At 25.1% G+C, this 25,284-nt stretch overlaps 1 protein-coding gene across 1 annotated transcript in view; it reads left to right on the forward strand.

Annotated features, from left to right (window-relative positions):
• The first annotated feature begins 5,885 nt into the window (after nt 1-5,885).
• LOC117173521 (25S rRNA (cytosine-C(5))-methyltransferase nop2) overlaps nt 5,886-25,284 on the forward strand; it is a 31,458-nt gene continuing 12,059 nt past the window's right edge. Inside the window, exons 1-8 of the mRNA XM_033362157.1 lie at nt 5,886-6,028; nt 6,549-6,654; nt 10,048-10,187; nt 10,271-10,378; nt 10,477-10,530; nt 16,926-17,317; nt 23,981-24,148; nt 25,010-25,205. Of these exons, the coding sequence (XP_033218048.1) occupies nt 6,555-6,654; nt 10,048-10,187; nt 10,271-10,378; nt 10,477-10,530; nt 16,926-17,317; nt 23,981-24,148; nt 25,010-25,205 (1,158 nt within the window). The 5' untranslated portion in view covers nt 5,886-6,028; nt 6,549-6,554. The remainder of the gene's footprint in view (nt 6,029-6,548; nt 6,655-10,047; nt 10,188-10,270; nt 10,379-10,476; nt 10,531-16,925; nt 17,318-23,980; nt 24,149-25,009; nt 25,206-25,284) is intronic.

A 25,284-nucleotide genomic window follows, 5' to 3' on the forward strand; every position in this document is an offset into this window, starting at 1 on the left:
TGAGAAAACAAGAATTCGACTTCGTAGTACGATGAGGGCAGCACCTCGATAGGGCAGAAAATGTGATGTCCTATATATATAATTCCCCACTCCGACGTCCCGCACCGCATCTACGTTTATAATATCTTTAATACATTAGAAATTTGTAGTTATAATAATTTGAAGTTTAAAGAACATTCATGTAAAATAACCTGTTTCAGATAGATTATTTTTAAAACTTGGTAACCTTCAGTTCTTCTTGAAATTGAATTGAAAATGCTACAATAATAATCGTTTTGTGAGTTCAAAAATAATATAATAACTGTCAAGAATGTGAAGAATATTTCTATAACATTAAAAATAACCATTTGTATTGCATGTGTACAAAACTTCATATTTTGAGGTTTTGTTTTTGTTGTAACATTTTTTATTTCACTATATTCAATAACTTTACTTACGTATGAAAACATATCCCCACATAAACGTCTTGACAACGCCCACAAACTACACAGGCTGCCACCATTTTTTATATTTATTTACAATTAATTATAATTAAATAAATTATAAATAAATCAATTCTGAAAAGTGCGATGAACGTCACATTATTGGGGCACTCGCGACACAAAGCACGGTCCTGTGCTGCGCCAAACTTCACCCAATGAAAATATTCTCGACCAATCAGCTTTATCTAGAAAGAGATAGGTCTACGTCTCATATGTTTTCTCTCTCTAGAGCCCATTAATCTCCCCACAGCATTAACGGTCCATTTCTATATGTCGATGGCTGGACCCTTGTGACATTAGATCCAGTTTGGAAACATCGTATGAAACGAGTCTGAAATTGTCAACGAAAGGTAGGTCACGCACATAAAATAATTTTTGAAACTCTCTCTGGTTGCGAATTTTGTTTAATAAATGTGTAGTTATGATTTCAGATCCAACGATTTAGAGTTTAAATAGTTCTGGTATATAAACACCACCAACTTCCGGTATTTATGAAGGTGGGGACGTCATAACTGAAGGTCCAAATCAGGAAGATGGATCCCAAAATAGTTAAACTGACGTTCGAAAATTTTATAACAAAAATATTCTTCTATTGAAAGAAAAACGACTGAGGCTCTAAGGCTGGCTCGCGATGTTATTCCGGAGTTCACAGTTGAAAATATTCCAGTGACAACGTTCGTCGAACATTGCAGTGCTGCTGCTGTGGGACACGAAAATTAAATTTGGGAATCAGAAATATGTAGCTCTTATAAATAGCAAATTAGAAATGCCATTTTAAGCGTGAATGTCAAAAAGGGTTACGAAATGGTAATCAGGATAAAAATAATAAACTCCCAACTGAAGCATCAAAAGGGTGCGATGATGACCTGAAAAGCGAATCAGTGCTCAAACAAAGATGCGTACACCAAATCAGAGATCCCAGGGAATCGGGAAATAACCCAATAATTCAAATCGAACATCTTAATTTTTATAATAAAACTGCATTATTCATGATTGACACCGGATGTGATTTGTATCTTACGAAAAAACACTAGATTGATTCTAGAACTTGGATAAATCAATATAAAATATATAATTTGGTCGGTGTTTGACCTAGAATGACCGTAACAATAGGGGAATTTAAAACAATAATATAAGAGATTGAGTCAGATTTTCAAATTGTGCCGGATAATTTCCCTATTAATCAGGCTAGAATCTTAAGAATGTCCTTGTTAAGGAATCATAAAGCAAAATTAATCATTAGAAATCTTGAATAAAATTTGTGAATTTCTGATTTATCTGACATTTCTTATAAAACAATAAATATTCCAGCTCCCACTCGGAAAAGAGTATAAATGCCTGTTCAGGAGAGACATTTGTATAAAGGTTATATTCGGAAAATTAATGCTAGTCCTAGGGTCTTCTTTGGGGAAGCTTTGGTGATTAAGGTCGTGAACACGGTTAAGTGTTACGCCATAAACAGCACGGCTAGCGATATTGCATTGACCTTGCCACCTGTCGTATTTGAAGAGTGTGCGGTGATACCGCTGGGGCCTCAGGTTGATATTTCCTCCACAAAGAAGGGAGAAAAGAAAAAGGCAATAAGGTTCATTGAACTCTTGAAGGTAATGAACTTGGAAGGGTTAAACTCAGAATAAAAAAAAAACCTTATGGAAATTCTCGGGGATAATTTAGATTTGTTTCATTTACCTGGGGACAAGTTAGTAATGACCTGAATGATGAAACATAAAATAGTACCCATTGATAATCAACCTTTAAATGTCAAGCAGTATCGGTACCCGGAAGTTCACAAAGAGGAATTCCGCAAACAAATCAATGATTTGCTTGCAAATGGTATAATCAAATCATCCAATTCTCCCTATAATTCCCCTCTTTGTATCGTGCGAAAGAAAACTGAACCGGGGGCGAAAAGGAAATATAGGATGGTTATTGATTATAGACAATTAAATGAAAAACTCGTAGGTAATACGTATCCACTTCCAAATATTAGTGATGTCCTAGATCAACTTAGAGGTGCAAAATATTTTTTAATTTTGGAGCTAGAAATGGGGTTTCATCAGATCTCTATGGATCCTGATTCTAGAAAGAAAACCGCTTTCTCGATCCCCCATGCTCATCTTGAGCACGCGAGAATGCCCTTCGGATAAAGAACGCTTCAGCCACATTTCAGAGGTTGATGGACCGCGTTTTACCCGGACTACATGGAAGAGAGCTTTTTCTTTACATGAATGATATAGTCATCTATGCAAGTTCTTCAGAAGAACACTCGCGAAACCTTGAAGCTCTAGTTGGAAGATTAAAAACAGCAGGTTTAATCTTACAACCCGAAAAATGTAAATTTCTGAGAAAAGAAATTACTTATTTATGTACATAATTACTCCAGGGGGAGTGGAACTTGTTCCGAGGAAAATAGAAGCTGTTAAAAGCTTCCCTATCCCTAAACGAAAAAATAATGTTGAACAATTTTTAGGTTCGACTGGTTACTACGTCTGGATACTTTGAGGGATAAAATTTGTTCAGAACCCTTGTTGCAATATTCAGATTTTACGAAACCATTTTTGCTAACGACTGATGCATCAAATTATGCTTTTGGGGGCAGTTTTGAGCCAGGAGAAATTGATAAGGATTTACCAATAGCTTTTCGTTCAAGAACTTTGAATGGTGCTGAAATAAATTATAGTACAACAGAAAAAGAACTGTTGGCCATAGTAAATTTACATTGATTACCAATCACAAACCGTTAATTCGGTTGTACGGAATAAAAGATCCGGCTTCTAGACTGTCCAGTTGGAGAATTAAACTTCATTAATGTGATTATATCATTCAATATAAACCAGGGAAAATAAATTTTAATTTTTTCAGTGAAATAATCATTACCTTTTGTAAAATTTTTCTAATTCAAAAAATGAATTGAACTGCTTACCATCCTCAGTCGTTAGTTTCTCTTGAACGTAGCCATCATAGCTTAATTGAATATTTAAAACAATTTGGAACGAAGCAGGATTGGGATGAGTAGCTGCGGTATGCCATTTTTTCGTATAATTCGTGCGTACATGAGTCTACAGGATTTGCTCCTCATACTCTTATATATGGTAAAGACATGAACTTTCCAACTAATTTCTCTGAAAACAAACCCCCCGTCTACTTATGTCATATATGTGTTAAAGCTATTCCAAAAACTTCTTGATGTTCAAAAAACGGCAAAAGATAATTTGAAAGCAGCAAAAGAAAAATCAAAAAGATATTATGATCAAAAATTGAAGGCTCAAAATTTTGAAGGTGATTTTGTCAGAAATTTATAACCCCCATCTTTTCATAAGTTTGATCAACAGTATTTTGGTCCTTTCCAAATTGAGCGTATGATTAGGAATTGCGATGCCTTAATTAGAATGGGACCAATCAACACTAAAATTGTACAACTGAACAGATTAAAACTAGCTGCAATTCCAATGGAAACCTGAAATCTAAATTTCTCTCAACCAGTAACTTCTAAATAAATATTGAACTGTTTGCTGAAATTGATATTTATTTAAACTTTTATTGTATATAATAATGAAAAAGAGTCATTAGAGATTAATAATGTATATATGTGTACATTTATGAGTGGGTCGGAGGTAAATAACGCAAAATAAAAATGTATATTTTGACAAATTATTTCAATAAAAGTTTATTTATTTATTTATTTGATAAGGTAATGTTTTTTAATTAAGTTATATAAATGTTGAACCTGATGTTTATGTTGTATTTCAATAAAAACAATACTCTAAAAATCCTAATTTATTTATTTTTTATAATTTGACTTTAAAAAAAGAGTACACCTTGTCTATATGAATTTATACATATCCTGAAAATAATACAAATATATGAATGAAAGATTGAAAGAAATCATTAAATAAAATGTAACCTAATAATAAAGAAAAGGTACGATACTATAATATTACCTTCTAGCAGTAAAACAAAGAATAAATTAAACAATAAGAATAAGATCATAGTTTAAATCAAAATGCATACAAATATTGTTATTATCATTATCCGTTTTAAGGGAAAAGATAGTTCGTTATAAGAAGCAACCACGATCGTATACACAGGTCCGACGGCTCTCATGGTGGGGGATGCTCCTTTACGTAAGCCAAAAAGTTTCGCGATCCAGTCACCACGCGACATGGCACACTAGTCAAGAGGAGAAATATTTGAAAATGTAAACACGTTTTCTAGTCTCAAAGTCGAAGCGACATTGACACAAGAGAATATTTATGGAGTCCACTGCAAATCGGTGGAAAAACGCCGGTTTGGTGTTCGGTGCCGAAGTGCGAAGGAAACAGTAACAAATTTAAAGGGAAAAGATCTATGTTCTAGGTACCCATTTATCCTATACTCCGAAAAGAATGGAAATGTTGTGTGCCCGGTGTTATTTTTTTCCGATCTACATCACGTGTTTGTGTAATGCATTTTTCCGATGAGACTATTATTAGAGAGTGCGTCAAATAGGACCAAGAAGGACGAATTATCTATCGTGCTCCTTAGAAAAAGCCGCGTTGAGTTTCGTCACAGTCGAGTTTCTGGCGAATTTGAACTGTTTTATATTTTTGAAAGTCAACTTGATTTACTTCATTTATAATCTTATCATGTTTAGGCTTTACTATACGTTTATTACTTTGACTAAGTTTACAAATGCATCCATATTATTTAAATTATTAAATACATGTTGAAAACTTTGATTTTATCACATTTAAAGTTTAAATTCAACCCCCACTACTCTACTATTACATCCCCTAGTGGCAATTTTTTTAATTAACCGGAAGCTTCAATAAGGGAACATCCCCCTGGATGAGAGTCAACAGCCAAAATTTGAATTTTCAATTTTTCAAGAAAATTCAAAAAGTTAGAATAATCTTGAAGGGCATTCAGAAAGAAACATTTTTCTTCTCTTGACTTTTTTTCATATCGTGCGTTATCTCTGGCTTGCGTCGCGCCGATACTCCCAGATTGGTTACTGTTGGCGCGCTGATTCTGAATTATACAAATAATCAGACTTAATATTTATCATAAATAATTATTATGAAATGCCCAAATAGCAAGACTAAATTGAAAATAGTAATTTCTTTATCCTTAAATAAGCTGTTGGAGTGACAGACGAAAAAATTCGATTTTAGTGAAAAATACGTTATAAATTATGAGTTCGAAGAAAGAAATAATTTGTTGTTATCGCAATAATTGATATCGTTATTCCAAAACTCTAAAAATCTTTTTCAGGATTTAGAAATTTACTTTTCATACATTTCCAATTCATTATTTATCATAAATATTAATTTTGAATATTTATATAATTTTAAATAAGCGCGCTAAAAGTAACCAATCGGGTTGACGGCGCAACGCAAGCGCTTGTCGAAACCGAAAGTATGTTTGTGCCGTTTGTGGATAAGGTGCACGTGTTAGTTTTTCTCCAAATCAATTTTATGTTTTAAACTCATGAAAGAAAAAAAGTAATTAAGAGGACACGTTTGGAAGCTTTGGGAGTGTTAAAGTGCATGTTAATTTTTCTTTAAGTAAGCGTTTTAATTCTATTTATTAAATAGGAATAGTGCATGTGTAATAAATGAGTATTTTCGGTATTTTCTATTCTGAATTTCTTTAGATTATTTTCAATTATCATCTTGCTGTAATAATAAATTTATCAAGGACATAGTAAAAGCTGAATTTATTTCAATTTTAAACCTTAATTTATTGTTTGCACTTTACTAAAATGGCTAAAATTGAAAACTTGTAACTTACCTTCAAAAAGACAAAATGATCTAACTACTCGAGTTTTATCATTTTCTGTACTTTTTGTGACTTAAAAACTTAAGTTTTACTTTCGACGAATTAAGTAATGAAATAAATATTTATTGCAGATTATTAATACCAATTGTAGAAAATATAGAATTGAAATCGATAACCTAACCTCAAAAAATGTTATCATTTTTTAGTTTCTGAACAACATGATATAATACTTAAATTCTTGGTATATTTCGTATTAAAAAAAAAAGATTCATTTGTTAAAAATGAATACCTACTTCTTTTTTTAAGAGTGAAATGGGTCGAAAAGCAAAATTCGATGGAAAGGCGAGTCCAAGTGGTCCTGGAAGGAAAGCTAAGAAACAGGGCGAACCAACGTTTCCTGCAGGATTGTTAAGTACGTTTTTTGAGTTTTAAAACGAAATTTTGTATTAAAATTATATTTTCCATAGGAAAAATTCAGTTGACACAAATTTAACTTCAGTATTTTAAAAAAAATTCGATTTCGAAATTTTCGATTAAAAAATGTTTACTTGATTAATTATAAATAGAAACTAATTATTTTAAAAATTGAACTGTACTTGAAATATAAAAAAGTGAATAATAATTGATTTGTTAAGACCAGAGTTTAGCGTTGAAAATTAAATTGGTTCAATTCAAAAGCCTTAGTCATTGAAAAAACGTAAATAATTTAAAACTGAATTGTTTGAAATAGAAAACCTTGAATCTTTAAATTTTCAAGGAACTTTATAATTTTGGACATTACGATTTAAGTTTTCCAATTGAAGAAATTATTCATTTGTAAGTCAAATTTTTAAAATTTGATGTATAAATAACAATTGAACATTTATTATTTTTAGAACAATTCGAATAATTTTAAGTGATATTTGGTGATTTTAAAAAGATCCAACATTAATTACATTTGAAATGATTTTAAATAATATAAAGGAAGTATGTTCCGACAAAATCTGCCTTTTCGTTACGAAAAATTTAGTGCTAGCAATGACAAAATTTTTTAAAAATGTAGATTTTTGCAGATTTTGAAGAAAAAAATACAAGCTTTTTAGGAATTGTAAGAGGCTTCAAAAGAATTTAAAAAATGTTCTCAAGATTGCTAGGAAAATTCAAAATACTTTTATATTTATTTTTTTAACTTATTTTAAATTTGAATCATTTTAAAAGATATTTAAAAGTTATGAAAACTTTTAATAATTTCAAATTTGAAAGAATTTTACACAACATGTACATTTTTCAAGACTGAAATAAAATTTTGAAGTTTTCTAGGGATATCTAAACTATTTAAAATTTAAAAAATTCAACATCTAATGTAAAAATTGTGCAGTTTAAAAAAAGAAATAACCGGGAATTTTTTTCCTTGTTTAAAAGGGCCACCCTGAAATCCTTTTGAATTCTTTTAACTTCCTTCAAATCAACTGAATTCGTGATATTTCTTAAATTCTTAGAAATGTCTGAATTTCAAGGAATTGAGGATATTCAAGGGTTACTGGGAGTTCAGAAAATTTGACATTTCAAAAAATTTAGAGATTCCAAAAAAATTAAGGAATTCTGAGAATTTAAGGAATTCAGAAATTTTCAAAGAACTTCAGAAATTTATAGTATTCGAGAATTTCAGGTTGGCCGCTGGACCGGGATTTTTATAAGATCGGGAAATGGCAGTGAATTTATTTTTTGACTAGAATTTTACAAATTTTTATTTTTTAAATCTGTCCAACTTTAATTTCAACCATTTTTTAAATAATTATTTAAATTTTTATCTTTTTCAATTATGATATTTTTTTTAATTTAGACAATTTTAAAATTCAGTTTGTAAAAATTCATGTAAAGGCCCGATTGAAATTTTATAAACTACTTTTTTCAATTAAAAAATAATTTTAAACAATATATTCATAATCAAAGGCTTTTATTTTATTACAAATATTCTTTCAGTCTAAAATATTTCATTTTTAAACCATTCAATTTGAAATTTTGTAATTAAAAAAGAACAATTACTTAATATTTAGAAATATCTGACAGTTCATTTAAAATCAGTAATCATAAATTAAATATTCAAAACTAAACTTCGAACGTTACAATTTTAATTTTTCTATTTAAAAAATTTTAATATTTGAATTTATCTTTTTTTTAGTTAAAAATGCATCTGCTTGCTTAAAATTGAAACTTTTATTAAAAATTAATTTTTTAGATTCAAGATTTATCATTTTAATTGAGAATTCATCCCTGATTGATAAAAGTTTGTTAAAAAGCTTTCTTTTAACTAAAAATTCAACTACTCTGCTGAAAATCCGATTTTCTAGTTATTATATATATATCAGGATAAGGAGAAATTAAACGCCTATTATTCTTATAAAAAAAAAGAAGTAAGTCGAAGATATATTTAGAAGTTTTAAAACCATTCGAAATTAATTTCAAATAATTCAAACCAACAAAATCCGGCTATTTGTACCAAAATTTCGGTGCAAATAGTCCACAGTCTAATTTAAAAACTAAATATAGATTTTGGCCGATTTCGAACAAAAAATTTGTAATTATTTAAAAAAATTTGAAAGAAGGATAAAAACTTTTACTAGAAAAATTAAAAATGATTTTTTTTCTTGAAAAGTTAATTTTAAGAGAATATTTAGAAAGATTTACAAAATTGTCAAAAATAAATATGGAAGATGTAAGGCAATTTTTTTATTTAGCAGGATTTGAAAAAAATAGGAAAAATTTTAGAAAAAATTCGAATCATTTAAAAAGTTGTTTAGAAGTTCTGAAAAAAATTGTTTAATAATTCAATATTTGAAGAAAAAAAATTACAAACATGTAGATGTTACAAGACTTCTAAATACAATTTTGAAGGAATTTGAGGATTTTTAAACTATTTAAAATGAACATAATTCACTTTTAATTTAAGAAGTGTTCAGTTTATTAAGAAAAATTTTATTGTTCTATTTTCAAAGTTTCTGGCTTAAAATCGCCTAAAATGATATAATTTGAAGAAAAAAAATTAATTCGTTGATTGATTCTTCAATTTAGAGCATTGAAAATGATAACGCAAATTTATATTTTTTAAACTAAATCTGAATCTTTAAACTCTACAATTTATAAAAGTTTAAAAAAAATTATTTCAGCATTTAAATAAAGAAATGTTGATTTAAAAACTTTAAAACTTAAATTTTCAGAGTTTTTTCTGCACCACAGTTCTTACTGTAAAATGCGAAATTTTTATTTTAATTATATGGCGTTTCTCCACAATACTGTTACATTCAATACAAATACAATTTTTCAAATCCAAAATCTGTAAAAAAAATTTTCCAAACTGGAGTTCCTAGAAACTTTTACTCTCTATATTTGTAAAAAAAATTAATTTTTCAAAATCTTTTGCGTATTTTTTTTGCAACTATTTTTAGATGGACAAATTTTTCATCTTAATTGGCAATATTTTTAAAATAAATTTTATGTTTGGAATAAAGATAATTTCCCCCCAAAAATACCAATAAGAACGTCCAAAGTATAATTATTTACAACTTAAAAATATTTTTCTTCGACAATATTAATGTCTTGATCACTAAAAAATTCTTCAAATCCTCTGAAAAACTTTTCTTAGATTCCTCATCGCTCATAATTTTTAATTATATTAAGAAAATGATTAATTATTTTCTTAAAATTGTGAATTGTTTTAACAAGTGAATTTCTTTAATTGTCCCCAACTTCTTCACATTAAATACTTTTAAATTATATAGAGAATTTAATAATAAAGTAATGAAAAAGAATAATTTAAATGTCACAGATAAAAGTAATGACTCTCTCAGCCATCGACAGAAACAAAGAGCAAAGAAACGCCAATTAAAAGAATTGCAGAAAAAGGAAAAGTTGCTTTTGAAAGGAAAGAAAGGTAAAAAGTCTGTCGAGGCGGCAGAAAATTTAAACGTAAGTAGAGAGAAAGTAAACTATTTGTATCACTTTTTATACTAAAATTATTATTTATTGTTGTGTTTTATTCATATATTTAGGAAAATGGTGCCACGGATAGCGAGATTGACACAAGCTTCGCTAAACCGAGTAGAAGTTCGATTATACAGAAGAAAAAACCAAAAGCCTTTTCGATGAGATTAAAACCTGTAAGAATTTTTTTATTTAACTCTTCGCAATTGAAATTTTTGGAGCTTTCTTATTTATTTTTAAATGAAAGTAATCTAGATTTGTTTGATTTATCCAGGATAGTGACAATTCAGAGGGTGAAGTTGAACAAGAAGATGAAAATTCGGAAGATGTAAGTTTCATTACCAATTTTTTATCATTTAAATAATTTTTATCAATTTAGAAAAGTGATTCCTACTTTATCTAGAGTCGCAGGGCTTTATTTTTTTTATTTATATTTTTTATTTTAATTTATTAGTTTAAGAATTTATTTACTTATTTGCAGTTTACGGATTTTAGATTTTTCAGATTATCTCAGTTTAATCTAATTAAATTATCATTTATTATTGTTCAAGAGTACTTCTTTTTCTTGAAATTAGTTATTATTTGTTCTCATGCATCCAAAGAGTTTTTATTGCAATAAATAATTAAAACTATACAAGATAATTAATGTTAATAAATTTATTTGATCGCGTACAACTATCATTTAACGCACTTGACTTAAACTAGAAAATTTACAAATTTAACCGCGAAAACTGGAGAAATGACCACTTGATTCTTAATAATTTAAAAGAGAGCTAATTATATTATAAAAAGAATTTAACGTTCCCTAATTTCAGTTTTTTCGCTGACTTAAGTTTGATAATTTAATCAATATTTAATAATTTTTCGTGAAGGAATATAATTTTACTTGGAGCGGCGAATTTTTTGCATGAAACGGATTTAAAATAATATTCTTATTTTTATTTAGAAGAAAGAAATTTAAAAACTCCTGTTCCAAATCAAAATTTATCACAATTTGAAAATTCCGTCTTTGAAATTTTGGATGAAGAAAATACGTCAAGCCTTTTTTAAGAGTAGAAGTAATATTTCTGAATTAAATTAGAAATTTGGCTTACATTTTTTATGGCGAATTCATCTTTTTTTAGTTAATAATTCAACTACTTAGTTAAAATTTGAACTTTTTAGTTAAAAATTAATTTCTTGATTGAAGATTCATCATTTTAATTGAAAATTCATTCCTGATTGAAAATGTTTGTAAAAAACCGATTTTTTTAGCTAAAAATTTAACTATTTTGCTGAAAATCTGATTTGTTTAGTTGAGAATTAGATTTTTAACCGAAAATTTAAATATCCTATTTTTGACTGAAAAATGATCTCTTTTGTTAAAAATTCATTTTATTGGTTAAATATTCATAATTTTAATTCAAAATTCATCTCTGGTTAAAGATGTAACTACTTTGTTGACAATCAATTTTTTTAAAATAAAAATATTACAGTAGGAAATTTAACCATTGTGTTAAAAATCCTATTTTCTTATCTTATCTTTTTGGATGAAAATTCAACTAATTTCTTAAAAATTAAACTATTTGTTCGAAAAATTTGTGATTTATGGAAAATTCGTCTTTTTGTAGAAAATTAATCTTTATGGTTGAAAATTTATCTTATTGATATAAAAAATGCAACTGTTCTAATTGAAGATTCATAATGTTAGATGTAAATTTATCAGTTTGATCGAAAATTAATTTCTTTAACTTGAAATTTGAAATTAAATTTTTTGTTGAAAATTTATCTTTTCATGTTTAGAATTCAACAAATTAGATGAAAAATTGTATTTTTTTAATTAAAAATTCAACTATTTCGTTGAAAATCGACATATTTTGTTAAAAAAAAAATTTTTTGTAGAAAATTATCTTTTTTAGGCAAGTTAATCTTCATCTTTAAAAATTCAAGTATACCAGTTGAATATTTATAATTTTTGTTAAAAATTAATCTTTTAGGCTGGAAATAAAATTTCTTGCTTAAAACTTAAACTCTTTTGTTAAAAATCAATTTTATTGGTTAAATATTAATTATTTTAATTGAAGATTCATCTCTGGTTGTAGATGTTACTACTTTTTTTTAAACTAAAAATTAAACTTCCAGTAGAAAATTTAACTATTTTGCTAAAAATTCCATTTTTTTAGTTAAGAATTAGATTTTAACCGAAAATTTAAATATTCTGTTTTTGGCTGAAAATTGATCTTTTCTGGATAAAAATTCAACTATTCCAATTAAAGATTCATCATGTTAGTTTAAAATTCATCAGTTTGTTCGAAATTTAATTTTTGCAACTTAAAATTTTGATTTAAATTTTTAGTTGAAAATTACCCTTTTTGTTTTAAAAATACAACAATATAGATAAAAAATGTTCTTTTTTAATTAAAAATTCAAATATTTCGTTATAAATCGACATATTTTGTTAAAAATCATTCTTTTTTCGTAGAAAATTATCTTTTTCTTGGCAAATTAATCTTCTTGTTTAAAAGTTCAAGTATTCCAGTTAAATATTTATATATATTTTTTAATTCATCTTTTAGGCTGAAAATAAAATTGCTTGCTTAAAACTAAAACTCTTTTAAAAAAATTAATTTTATTATTTAAATATTCGTCATTTTAATTGAAAATTCATCTCTGGTTGAAGCTGTAACTTCATTGTTGACAATCAATTTTTTTATAACTAAAAGTTTAACTATTGTAGTAGAAAATTGAACTATTTTGCTAAAAATCCTTTTTTTTTTAGTTAAGAATTCGTTTTTTAATTTATGAAAACCTTGTATTTTTTCTAGAAAATTAATCTTTATGGTTGAAAATTCTTCTTTTTGATATAAGAAATTCAACTATTCCAGTTGAAGATTCATCATTTTATACGAAAATTTATCAGTTTGGTCAAAAATTAATTTCTTCAACAGAAAATTTAACTGTAACATTTTTGCTTAAAAATTGATCTTTTCTAATTCAAAATTCAACAATTCAGATGAAAAATTGTCTTTTTTAATAAAAAATTCAAATCCTTCGTTGAAAATCGACGTATTTTTTGGAAAAATCTATTTCTGGGGGGGGGGGGTATATTTTTCTTTGCAGGTTAATCTTGTTGTTTAAAAAATCATCTTTTCGGTTAAAAATGCAAATATACCAGTTTAAATATTTATAATTTTATTTGAAAATGTAACTACTTTGTTGGCAATCAATTTTTTGAAACTAAAAATGTAACTATTCCAGTTGAAAATTTAATTTAATTTTTGGTTGAAAATCTTTTTAAAAGTTAATATTTTTTATTTCAAAATTAAACTATTTTCTTGAACATTTTTGTGCTTTTTGAAAAGTTCGTTTAGTTTTTGTTGTAAAAAATTAATCATTATGGTTGCAAATTAATCAGTTTGGTTGAAAATTAATTTATTTAGTTAAACATTTAACTGTTCGATTTTTAGTTGAAATTTTATCTTTTCAATTTTCAAAATGTCACTATTTCGTTAAAAATTCACGTATATTGTTTAAAAAATGATTGGGGGAGGGGTATATTTTTTCTTTCAAGTTAATATTCTTCTTTAGTAATTCGCCTTTTCGGTTAAAAATTCAAATATTACAGTTAAATATTTATAATTTTAGTTAAAAATTCATTTTTTAGGTTATAAATAAATTTACTTAGTTTAAAAATAAACCCTTTTGTTGAAAATTAATTTTTTTATTGAAGGTTTACCTTTTTAGTTCAAAATTCCTTTCTTTGCTTGAAATATGAGCCATTTGATTGAAAACTTGTTTTGTCTTTCAATGAAAAGGCTATTTTTGCCGAAAATTTGATTATTTTGTTCAAATTTCTTTTCTCTTTTGGTTGAAAAATTTGTTTTTAAATGGAATTTTAACTTATTCCAGTTAAATCTTCCGTAATTTTAATATAAAATTCATCCTGTTGGTTGAATATTCATTTCTTGACTCGAAATTTAATTATTTAATTGTTTGTGGAAAAATGGTCTATTTTAGTTGAGAATTCGTCTTTTTTCGTTGAAAATATATCTTTTTGGTCAACATTTATTCTAGTTAAATATTCATTATTTTAGCTAAAAATGCATCTGTCTGGTTAAAAATTTAACTATTCCAGTCAAGGATTTACATTTTGAGTTGAAAAATCATCACTCTTTTGAAAATGTAATTTTTTTTGTTCAAATTAGTTTATTTTTATTAGTTTTTTTTGTGGTCAGTAATGCTTTAACTTCAAATTTAACTTAATCCAATTGAATATTCCATAGTTATAGTTGGAAATTAATTTTCTTAATTTAAAATTTAATTATTTAAATTTTAGTTGACAATTTATCTTTTATACAAATTGTTAACAATAGTTTATATTTTATTTGTTAAATATAGGTAAAGTATCAGTCATTCAGTTTATAAAGAACAAATTTAACATTTTAAGCAGGGTCAGTTTTTGGTGCATAATTCTGAATTTCGCAAAACATTATTATTTACTGAAAGAACATTTCAAAGAAAATATTTAAAACAAAAAAATTATTTTTGTAGCAAAAAATAAAAACAACTATATTTAACGTCAAATAATAAATTTAATGTGCAGAATTCCTGAAAATACAACCAAGAATCTGATGAACAAATTTGAACAACCAAGAAATACAACAAATTGTCCAAATTTATTCATTAGATTTTTGGTTTATTTTCAGAAATTCTCTTTATTAATTTTTTAATTCAACTCTTTTTTATTAAAATATTATCGGTTCATGTTTTCTCTTTGGTTGAAAATTCATCTGTCTTGGCTGAAAATTAATGTGTTTGCGCAGCAATTAGTGTTTTTGGTAAAAAAAAATCATTTTTTGGCTGAAAATATAACTAATTTTTTTAAAATTCATTTTAATATTCTCAAAAAGTGATCTTTTTATTTAAAAATTAAACTATGTGTTTGAAAATTTATCTTTATTTTCAATTTTATTATCCTTTTAATTTACAAATTCACTTATTTTGGTTACAAATTTATTTCAGTGGTTAAAAATGTAAACTACTTTAAAAAATTGTCATTAGTCTGATAAAAAAAAATAATAATTTTTGTCAAAATATTTTTTTTTCGTCAAATAAATTTTTCAGTTGAATATTCGACTTTTTAGTTCAGCTATTTCAGTTTAGGTTCAATTTTCTTTTATTTATAAAATCCATTCCTTTCGATAAAAATTGAACTACTTTATTGCACTTTTTTTACAGTTAATTTTTCAACTTAAAAATGAATTATTTTATTTAAAATTCGCTTCTTTTTTGGTTTTAATTCAACTGCAATTCTTCATTGAAAATTCATCTTTTTCACAGTCAAACTTATATTATTTTGTTGAGAAGTAATTTTTTTTTAATGATTAATTACTTAACTTGGAAATTCATCTCTATGGCTAAAAATTCAATTATTCGATTTAAAAATTAATTTTTTGGGGGGGATTTTTTGGTTAAAAATTCATTTTTTCAACAGAAAATTTCAACATTCCATTTTTGTGTAAAAATATTTTCTTTTTCAGTTAAAAATATACTTATTTTGTTGCAAATATTGAGAGAGAAAAACTTCCGTTTTAATTTTCTCGATAATAATTTATATTTTTAGCTGAAAATTAAACTATGTTTTTGAAAATTTATCTTTTTTTTAGAATATTATTCTTTTAGTTTGCAAATTCATTTTTTGGTGTAAAAATTAATTATTTTTTGATTTGAAATGTAAGTATTTTGTTCAAACCTAATTTTTCGGTTTATAATAATTTTTTAACTGGAAATTGAGCTGTTTTATTTTTGGTTAAATTTTCTTTTATTTGCAAAATCCATTCCTTTCGATAAAAATTGAACTATTTTATGGAACTTTTTTACAATTAATTTTTAAACTATAAAATGAATTATGTTGAAAACTCATCTTTTTCTTACAGTCGAAGTTATACTATTTTGTTGGGAGGTAATTTTTTTGGTTAAAGATTCATTACTTGACTTGAAAATTCAAATCTATGACTATAAATTCAACTATTCCATTGAAAATTTAGCTTTTTTTGTTGAAAATGAATTTTTTTACATATAATTTAAATATTTCATTTTTGGTTAAAGTGTTAATTTACTTATTTGGTCGCAAATGGAACTACTATATTTTTAAAAAATAAATTCTTTTTATCTAAAAATTTCACTATTCCGGTTTTGGTAAAATTTGATTGTTGTTGAAAATTCGTTTTCTTTTAGTAGAAAATTTACTTTTTTGTGAATATAAATTTAAATATTTAATTGGAAATTTATGTATTTTGTTTAAAATTTGTACTTCTAGTAGAAACTTAATCTTCTTGTTTGAAAAGTAATACTTTTGATTGAGAACTGACCAATATGTTTTATTTTTCCATGAAAATTGAACTGTTAAATTTTTGGTTCAAAATTTATCTTTTTTCGTTAAAAATTCTACTATTTGATAAAGAAAAATAAAGAATGTTATTAAAACACGGACTTTGAATTTTTTCAGTACACAATAATATTATGCGTGTAAAATTCAGAACTACGCATTAAAAAGTGACTAGTAATTAAAACATTCTTTTTTTTTTCTTCGCACTGAGTGACTTACTCTTTTAATTTATTTAAAAAATGAACTATAAACTTTTATTAATAATTTATATAAAAAAGCTATTTTCAATCAAATAAATAAATATTTGCATTTTTCGGGAAATATGGATATATTACTTTTGATTGTCATTGTGACAGGAATGGGATGGAGGGAACGTATCAGATGAGGGGCTTTTGAAACCTCTTAGTCAAAAGCACATGAAAAAAAGGAAACTGAAGGCAAATCAGGCTGAGAAACGAAAGGCGAAGAGATCGAGATTTGTAGCGCCAGCAGAAGAAGAAGAAGAAAAAGATGAAAATGAGGATAAAGAAGAGGATGTGGAAGATGAGAAAGAAAGCGAAGAAGAAGAGGAGGAGGAGGAGGAGGAGGAAGAAGAGACCAATAATTATATACAAAATCCAAAAGCCGATAGTGATGAAGACTCTGATGATGATTCAGAAGAAGAAAACGGCGATAAAGAAAATGATGATGATTTGCTACCTATAGAAAAGGCAAACAAGAAGTTGCAAAAGATGGTGAAAGAGAATCGGTAAATATAACAGATTTTTTACCCTACCTGGAAATTTCTTTTTTTTATTCAGGAATTTTTTGACCGAGAATTTTACCAATTTTTGGGAGAAAAAAATCTCCAACTTTGATTTCAGCCGTTTTTTTTTTATTTTTTTAAATAATTAGTTACATTTTTATCTTTCGCTTTATAAATTTTCCATTTTAGATTTTTATTTCTTAAGCGTGGATTTTAATTGAAATATTTTGTAAATGTAGTTTTAAAGACTTAAACAATTCAAAATTGAAAGCATTTGAAATCGATGATTTTTGATAGAAAAAATTTTAGTTGATCAGCTGTGAATATAAGTAAATTAATGATTTTTAAAATTGAACTGTACTTTAAGATTCAAAAAATAAGTAATAATCGATTTTGTAAGACGCTTCGGAATCAGGTTACATTTTTAGACTTTGCAGATTTTAACGTCAAAAATTAAACTGTTTCAATTGGAAAGAGTTATTAGTTAAACAAATGTAAACTTTAAAATAATATTTTCATAATTAAAATCAGAATCAGGGTGGCCGCTGGATCGGGAATCTGGAAATTTTAGGAGACCGGAAAATGACCGTGAATTTATTTTTTAAGCGAGAATTTTATCAATATTTTGAAAGAAACATCCGCCCAACTTTGATTTCAACCGTTTTTTTTAATTCATTAAATTGTGCTTTTTCAATTATGATATCAATTAGTTTAGAATCATTTAGTTTAGTAATTCGAAAATCTTTCACTTTATACATTTCCCAGTTTAGATTTTTAAGCGTGCATTTGAAAATTAAAGAGTTTTAAAATGCAGTTTTAAAAACTTAGCAATTAAAAAATAGAAGCGTTTAAAATCGAAGATTTTTAATAACATTTTTACTTGATCAACTGTGAATATAATAAATTAATTAATGATTTTTTAAATTAAATTCACTTTAAGATTTAAAAAATAAATAATAATTGATTTTACAAGACGATTCGGAATCAATTCAGAATTACTTAACAATTACTTAATATTTAGAAATATCTGACTAATTTAAAATCAGTAATTATAAATTTAATATTCAAAACTAAACAAAAATATTAAACTTTAAACGGTACAATTTTATTTTTCTATTCAACAAAATTTAATTTGTAAGTTAAATAGTTGAATTTTTATTTTATAAATAAGAATTGAACTGTTTAATTTTTGGTTGACAATTTATCATTTTTAGTTGAAAATTCATGTATTTTGTTGAAAATGAGTATTTTTTGGGTAGAAATTAATCTTCTTCATTAAAAATTCAACTGTTCCAGTTAAAGATTTAGCATTTAAGTCGAAAATTTATAATTTTACTGAAAAAGATAACTCATTTTTGAAAAATATTTTGTTTATTTGGTTGAAAATTTATAATTTTTCTAACTGAAAATGTTACTATTATAATTTAATATCCATTATCTTAGATGACATTTTTTCTTTTGAGTTTAAAATTCAACTATTGCAGTTACTGATTTATAATCTGAATTGAAAATTTTTTAGTAAAAAACTCAAATTTTTTGTTGAAAATTTTCTTTTTATTGGAAAATTCATCTTTTATTCTTGAAAAATTGTATTTTTCGACAGAGAAATAATCTTGTTTGAAAATTAATCTTTTTGGTCGAAAGTTAATTATGTAAAAAAATTTAATTATATAATAATATATTTTTATTTCAAAATTCATCTATTTATTTTGAAAATATAATTATTTTTTAACTAGATTTTTGTCTGGATATTATTTTTTTAACTGAAAATTTAAGCGCTACTATTTCAATTGAATATTCCATCATTTTAGCTGTAAATTTTATCAATTTAGTTGAGCTTTTTTTTACTGAGAATTTAATTATTACAGTTGAAACTGTGACTATTTTGTTAAAAATGATTTGTTTTTTTAACTGAGAATGTAGCCTTAATTTACTTTTTTTAACTTAAATTTAACTATTCCATTTTTGGTTGAAAATTGATATTTTTTAGTTAAAAATTCAACTATTTTTTTCGATTTTTTAAATTTCATTGACCGTGAAAAATGTTTGTGAACCGGGAAATGACTGGGAATTTTTGAACTTATGAAAAACGGCCAACCTGAACAATTGAACGCCTATTATTCTTAGAAAAAATGGAGTAAGTTGAAAAGATATTTTAAAAAATTAATTTAACATTTGAAATTATTTCAAATAATTTATACGAAATATTCTACGTGTACCGAAAAAATCTGGCTATTCGTACTAAAATTTCGGTGCAAAAACAGTCCACGGCCTAATTTAAAACAAAATGTAAATTTTGGCAGATTTCAAACCGAAAATTTAGAAGCTTTTTAAGATTTACAGTCAGAAGAACAAATTTTCAAATTAAAAAAAAGAACCTATTTTGTTTAAAATAGTTCAATTTTCCACCAAGGACAAATTTTGAACAGAAAATGGAATATTTAAACTTTCATTTCAAAAAATTATTTTGTAATAAATAAAATTAATTTTCGTTTAAATAAATTAATTTTTAACCAAAAAGATAAATTTGCAATCAAGTATTTGTATTTTTAAAGAAATTTTCAACCTAATAGTTAAATTTGAAAGTAAAGAAATCAATTTTTCCTCAAAAAGTTTAATTATTTTCCAAAATAAGTCATATTCTACCACTAATCACAAAATTTTAACAAAATGCAGGATTTTACAACCAATTATTTGAATTTTCAACTGAAAAAGATAAAATTTCAACCTAACATGAAATAATTAATTTATCAGTAAAAAAAAATTAAACAAGAGAAAATAATTTTCAACCAAATATTTTAATTTGGAAGAAAAAAAATAGTTAACTTTTTCAATCAAAGAAATGAATTTTTAATTAAAGAGTTCAATAGTTCAATATTTAGTAAGAAAAACTAATATTCAACCAAATAAAATAATTTTTTAACAAATAGTTTTTTTTACATTAAACAGATAAATTTTTAACTATAAATAGAATTGTTAAAGTTTCAATAAAAAGATGAATTTTCAACCGAATGAAGTAAATTTTCTACGAAATAGTTAAACTTTCTATTAAATAGATGGATTTTCAATGAAGAAGATTAAATTTCTATAAAAAAAGTATATTTTTTTACCAGAAAATAGAATAATTAACTTTTAATGTGAAAAGAAAATATTTTTCAATTTAAACAAATTTAATTTCCAACGAAAGAAAATATTTTCCAAGAAAGCACATGACTTTTCAATCGAATATTTAAATTTCAAAAAGACATTTTCAACCTAATATTTACATTTCCAACCAGAAAAATTAATTAGTCACCAAGCAGATTAATATTCTACCACAAAAGATGAACTTCTAACAAAATATACGAATTTTCAACTAAAAATGATAAAGTTTCATCCAAACATGGAACATTTCAAGTTTCAGTTAAAAAAGTTAATTAAAAAAATGCAACAAAATAGTGACGTTTTGAATAAAAAAAGGTCTTTAACTAAAATGATGAATCATTAATAAAAAAATGAATTTTTAATAAAGTACTTTTTTCAACAAAGTTGTTGAAACAGGGAATGTTAAAATTTAAATCAATTCCAAGCTGAAACAGGAAAGTATTTAATAGAATGAATTCTCATTCTAAGTTGAAACGGGATTTGAACATGGAATTTTTCGAATTGTATTAAAATTCCGGATTTAAACAGGGAATTTTTAACCAATCCTGAGCTGGAATTCGAATTTAAAGTTTCTTAAAATGGTATAATTTTAAAGATTTAAAAGGGCAACCCTGAACAATTGAACGCCTATTATTCTGAAAAAAAATCGAGTGAGTTGAAGAGATATTTAGAAGTTTTGAAAAAATTCAAAATTAATTTAACATTTGAAATTATTTTAAATAATTTAAACGAAGAGTTATTTAATGATTTTAAAATATTTAAAATTAAAATAATGTAATTTTCAATTTAAAGTGTTCAATATATTTAAAGAATATAATCGTTCAATTTTTTATTTTTCTACATTAAAATTACTCAAAATAAATTTTTTATTTATTTATTCTTCAATTTAGAGCATTAAACTGATAAAATGATTTATATTGTTGTAACTAAATCTGAATATTTAAACTCTACAATTTATAAAAGATAAAAAAAATTGTATTTTGGAAGTTTAACAGCATTTAATTTAAAACTGTTCAGTTCAAAAGTGTTAATCGCTTCCATTTTATGCGTGTGTATAATCAGTAATTATAAATTTAATATTCAAAACTAAACAAAAATATTAAACTTTGAACGATACAATTTTATTTTTCTATTCAACAAAATTTAATTTGTAAGTTAAATAGTTGAATTTTTATTTTATAAATAAGACTTGAACTGTTTAATTCTTGGTTTTAATTTATAATTAAAAAAATGTTTAGTCCAAATTTTAAAATCTTAAAATTTAAGAATTCCACTTTTAGTGCTTTAATTTGCAGCCCAGTTTTTATTTATTCACATGGAAAATTGTTTAGCTTCAGAATTTAATTTTTAGAATTTCATTGACCGCAAAAAAAAGTAGCTTTATATTACTGTGCTTAAGTAGTTTCTTGAAAATTCGTTGTTGTTTTTTTTTTGGGTTGAAATTAATATTTGAACTTAAAATTTAAGTATTATATTTTTGATTAAAAACTGATCATTCTTAGTTGAAAATTGTTTATTTTTTTCTAGAAAATTCAACTGTTTGCAAATTTTCTTCTCTCTTGAATGAAAAATATTTTGCAGTTGAAAATTCAACTGTTTTTTATTGAGTATTAAAATCTTTTTTGTTGGAACATCATTTACGATATTTTTAGTTTAGAATCAATTTTTTTATAATTAAAATTTAATTATTTGGTTGAAAGTTACACTCTTTTGTTAAAAACTTAATTTTTTGTTGAAGCTTCATCATTTTTCATTGGAAATTCATCTCTTTGGTTGAGAAAGAAGATTTTTTGGTGAAAAATCGTCTTTGCTTTGGCTGAAAATTAATCATTATTTTTTTACTGAAAATTTGTTATTTTTTTTTTTTAAATTAATTTTTTCAACTTAAAATGTAACTATTCCAGTTGAATATTATATAATTTTAGTTAAAAATGTACCTCTTTGATTAAACATTAATTTTTTTGACTATAAATCTAACTACTTAATTTTTTATGGAGAAATTATCTTTTTTGTTGAAAATTCAATTATTCTAGTTAAGGATTCTTAATTTTAGTAGAAAACACAGCGTTTCGGTTTAAAACTTAACTATTCCAGTTGAAGGTTTATTATTCGAGTTGAAAATTCATCAGTTTGTTCGAAAATGTAAAAAAATGTTAAAGATTTATCATTTAAGTTGAAAATTGATAACTTCACTAAAAAATGTAAGGTCCAACTGTTCCAAGTAAAGATTCATCAATTTAGTGAAAATTAATCTTTTTGGTTTAAAATTCAACTATTCCAGTTAAATGTTTATCAGTTTAAATGAAAATTCATCACTTTGGTTGAAAATTAGTTTTTATTGACTGAAAATTTAATTATTCAATTTATATTTAATTATCAATCCTTTTTCTTTGATTCAAAATTCAACTATTTCGTTGAAAATTGTTGTATTTTGTTAAAAGTCCATCTTTCTTGTTGAAAATTAATCTATTAGTTCAAATTTTAATTTGATTAAATTTAAATTAAATTTGGTTTTTAACTGAAAATTTAACAGTTCCATTTTTGTTTAAAAACTTATGTTTTTATTTTTATTTTATATTTTTTTTATGTTTTTTATATTTATTTTTATACTTTTTTTTTATTTGATCAAAATTTATTAGATCAAAACTCATCAGTTTTGTTGAAAATTAATTTTTATCAAATAAAAATTTAATTATTCCATTTTTGTTTGGATATTAACCTTTCTTTTTTTAATTCAGAATTCAACTATTTTGTTAAAAATTTATACATATATTTTTTTTAAAATATTTTTTATATTTGAAAATAAAACAACTTTGTTGAGTTAAACTCTTTAGTTTTAAAATTTACATTGTTGCTTTATAATTTATATATTCCAGTTGAAGATTCATCATTCTAGTTGAAAATTCACCAATTTGGTTGAAAAATTTTTTTCATGGAAAATTTGGCTGTTCTATTATTGGTTGAAAATTAATCTTTTAGCTCAAAATTCAATTATTTGCTTTAAAATTTGAATTTATTAGTAGGAAATTAAATTATTTTGTATAAAATTCATTCTGTTGAAAATTCGTCTTTTTTGTTAGAAATTATCTTCCTGATTAAAAATTTAACCGTTTCAATTTAAAATACATCAATTAGTTTGAAAATTCATCCTTTTGGTTTAGAATTGAACTATTTCAGTTGAAGATTCATCATTTTCGTTGAAAATTAATTTTATATGTGGAAATTTAACTCTTTCATTTTTAATAAAAATTCTCGTTGAAAATAAATCTTTTAGTTGAAAATTCAACTATTTGGTTGAGTCTTTCTCTTTTAGTTGAAAATTCATGTATTTTGTTGAAAAATCTCATTTTCTGGCAGAAAATTAATCTTTTTGGTTAAAAATTCAACTATTTCGGTTAAATTTTCATCATTTTAGATCAAATTAATTAGGTTGAAAATTCATTTTTTTTTAAATTGAAATTAAATGCTTATCTTTTCATTTGATTTGAAATCTACAAGACAGACTGTTATTTAAAATTACAGAAAAATGGCGGATGCAGAAATGGAGGACATGAGTTCTCGGCAACAAGTCTTTCAATTCCCAACGGAAGAAGAACTTGCGAATCCTGGAGACTTGACCGATGTTCAAAATAGAATACGAGACGTCATAATGGTTTTGTCGGACTTTAAAAACCTTAGAGAGGAAGGGAGGTAATTTTATTTTCCATATTTTGTTTAAATAAATTCCTAATATTCGGTATTGGGAATGGTTAAGCTGCGATACGCCGCCTGGTGATGAAAATTCGAACTAGAAATAATAGGTGCAATTTCAAAAATGCATTTTAATTTGTGCATAAAAGTGTTTTAACCATTTTTTTGTGGAGTTTAAAGTATTTATTGGATAAGGAAAATAAGTATTTATTGGAAACAAAGTGTTTTAGATGGAATTTACATATTATGCAGTGAAAAATCACACTTTTTACATTTATATTGTTCTGAAAAAAAAACCAATATTGTTATCTTTATGGTGATTTTCAAAAGATTATAAACTTAAATGTACTTATTTTGAAGCAAAAATTAACTCAAAGTAAATTTTTGTTAACTAATACCTGAAATATTTGCTATTTAAAAATCTGATCTAAAAGTTAGGTTAGAATTCGTATTTAAATTCCAGTCGTCTATTATCCGTATTCTTGGCATAATATGGATAACATTTGTCGTTGCATACATTAATTAAAGATTATTTAAGCTTACAGTACATAAACTCATGTGAAATAATGAAATATTGTTTTGTTTTTTAAAAACCTGTTTCACAGAAATGTGTTTTTTTTTTCACTGTATAAAATGGAAGTTCTATCTAAAACTATTTGTTTTTGATGAATATTTGTTTTTGGCATTTAATGATTGTTTTTTACTTCACAAAACAATCGTAAAAACACTTTTATGCAAAAATTAAAATAGATGTTTAAAATTTTACTTACTCTTTCTAGTTCCATTTTTCGGCACCATGTGGCGAAATGGTAGACCACCGTTTCTAATAATCCCTGTTTTTTTCTGTTTTTTTTTTAATAGATCGCGTTCCGAGTACCTGGACCTCCTCTGTAAAGATCTCTGCATCAACTTTAGTTACAATACATTCCTGATGAAGAAGCTGATGCAGATTTTCCCCCTCAACGAACTTATGGAGTATTTGGAAGCGAGTGATGTTCCGAGGCCAGTCACAATTAGGACGAATACTTTGAAGACTCGTCGTAGGGACTTAGCACAGGCAAGAAGCAATGCATTTTCAAATTTATTAATTTATTTTATTTTAAAAAATGTCTTCTATTATAAAAAAAAAACGAATT

The sequence above is a fragment of the Belonocnema kinseyi genome, chromosome 1 (genome assembly GCF_010883055.1).
Source record: "Belonocnema kinseyi isolate 2016_QV_RU_SX_M_011 chromosome 1, B_treatae_v1, whole genome shotgun sequence".
Lineage (NCBI taxonomy): Eukaryota > Metazoa > Arthropoda > Insecta > Hymenoptera > Cynipidae > Belonocnema > Belonocnema kinseyi.